This window comes from Cyprinodon variegatus, unplaced genomic scaffold, assembly GCF_000732505.1.
Source record: "Cyprinodon variegatus isolate N-32 unplaced genomic scaffold, C_variegatus-1.0 Scaffold677, whole genome shotgun sequence".
Lineage (NCBI taxonomy): Eukaryota > Metazoa > Chordata > Actinopteri > Cyprinodontiformes > Cyprinodontidae > Cyprinodon > Cyprinodon variegatus.
In genome coordinates, this window is record NW_015151130.1 from 241,278 (window position 1) to 243,262 (window position 1,985).

At 45.3% G+C, this 1,985-nt stretch overlaps 1 protein-coding gene across 1 annotated transcript; it reads left to right on the forward strand.

Annotated features, from left to right (window-relative positions):
- The first annotated feature begins 621 nt into the window (after window positions 1–621).
- Window positions 622–1,415, forward strand: LOC107097164. Its single transcript, XM_015394197.1, has one exon. It carries the CDS (start codon window positions 656–658, stop codon window positions 1,376–1,378), a length of 723 nt encoding a protein of 240 aa, XP_015249683.1. The 5' UTR covers window positions 622–655; the 3' UTR covers window positions 1,379–1,415.
- Window positions 1,416–1,985: the final 570 nt, after the last annotated feature.

Genomic DNA, 1,985 nt, shown 5'->3' on the forward strand with positions numbered 1-1,985 from the left:
TCGTTTGTTACGTTCGCCATCATCACTCTAATTGTCTGCACCTGCATCTCGTTTGTTACGTTCGCCATCTTCCCATTAATTGTCTGCACCTGCGCATTGGGTGCAGAAGCCTGTTAAAGCGCAGTATTTTCAGCGCCCCAAGACCATAAAGTTCTGAGACGCTGATTGGCCATTAAATTGACCTAGCAATGGTACATGATTGGCAGATTCTCTGCAAATGTGGGTCAGTCTGATCAGAGCCCCAAGACAGAAACGGTAGGAGTCTGTCTGTGGAAATCCACAAATGAATGACAGTAGATAGGGAAATGTAGTTTATATAATTTGTTTTGCTTATATGTAAACACTCTAGAGAGTAAAACTGACATTTATGAGTTAATTTGTAAAAATATATTTTACGTTTCTCTCTTCTTATCAGGGAGGGCGGTGCCCCAGCGCCCCCTATGGGCCGGCCGCCACTGATAGAGATGTATATCCATATATGGTTACTTCTGATGCATTGCAGGGAACTCCCATCCTCTAAAGAAACCACAACAGGAACTTTGCTGAGGACGGGGTTGTGAGTTCAGTTCTGTCATTTCAGCATTTTATGTCATTAACTCACAGAGGTAAGAACATGAGGATCCATTCTGCTGTTCTTCATTTGCTGTTGGGCTTGATGGGTCATCAGGACGCTGCTCAGGTCCAGTATTATGGGACCGGAGGTTCTCTGGTTCTGAGGCCTAAATTCTCCGGTAAGATAACCAGCATCACCTGGAAGCATAAAGGGAACATACAGGCTGATTGGATTAAAGGTTCTTTCCCATTGGAATATCTGGGTGACCTGAAAGGTCGGTTAGACCTGAACCTGACCACCGGGATACTGACTGTGAACAACATGATGAAAGCAGACCAAGGACTGTTCAGTGTGGAGATCAACAACAAGGTTCTTCCTGACGCCTTTGAAGCTCAGTGGATCGATAACCTCAATGATCACAAAGTTGTAGTCATAGCGACACCTCTGACCTGCAGCAGTCAGTCTCCGAGCTGCAAACTGAGGTGTGGTGAAGAGATTAAAGGTGCCGGAACCATCCAGTACTTCTGGAAGAAAGGAGAGAATGGATCATGGGAGCAGGGAGAGAGGCTGATTGAGATTGAAAACACGGATGAAACTCGACGCTTTAAAACCTTCACCTGCAGAGCAATGAATCAAATCAGCGACAAGGAGAGCAAACCGGAGGAGAACCCATTCATCCTAATAGAACGTGTGCTTTTCTTCAAAATTGTGATCAAATCTGTGGCCCTCCTGTTTCTGCTTATCTTTATGGTTTGGTTCTTTTGGAAGAACTGGAACGTCCTCTGTAGGTGTGGGTGCAGAGACAGAGAGAAGGATGACCTCTAGCTTTACTTCAGGAGCGGTTTGATTACTTTGTGCATCAGCAGGANGTTATCGCCTCAAACGATTTCAAAACGAACTTTTGAAGAACAACAGCAGCAGAAAAGGGAGGAATAACTTACCACTGTGAGCGCTGTCTGGAAAGAAGCTGCGGCCGCGGGGCATTCTGGGGAAGCGGTCAGTCTGAAGAACGCACAAGTCTGCTCTGATGCATGCTCGATAAAGAGGGCGGGGCTAGAACAACATCCGGAGATTTGGTGCGTTCTCGATCTGGCGTTCTTGAGAATTGGAACGGTACTCGGGCTGAGGCTAATGACGGATCACGAGTACACGAGCACACAAGAACGCTCAAGAACGCATATTGAGAAACGCCCCGAGTCTCAAACTGTAGTTTTCATTTCTGCCAGATTTATCCATGAAGGCTTTAGATGTTTCCATGAGCTCCTGTAGCATCTCTGTCCTTTGGGAGAAACCCTGATAAAGCCGGTTGAATGAAAACCTTCCTGTTCCATTATAGCCCTAAAATAATGCTCAGGATAATTAGCATGTAGCTTCTAGTTTCTGTTGAGACATTTTATTGGGTGTTTAAATGTTCAAAATAAATGTAAAACAT

Bases quoted from the DNA above. Each gene is read 5' to 3' on its own strand.
- LOC107097164 (XM_015394197.1), top strand. From the start codon at position 656: ATGGGTCATCAGGACGCTGCTCAGGTCCAGTATTATGGGACCGGAGGT.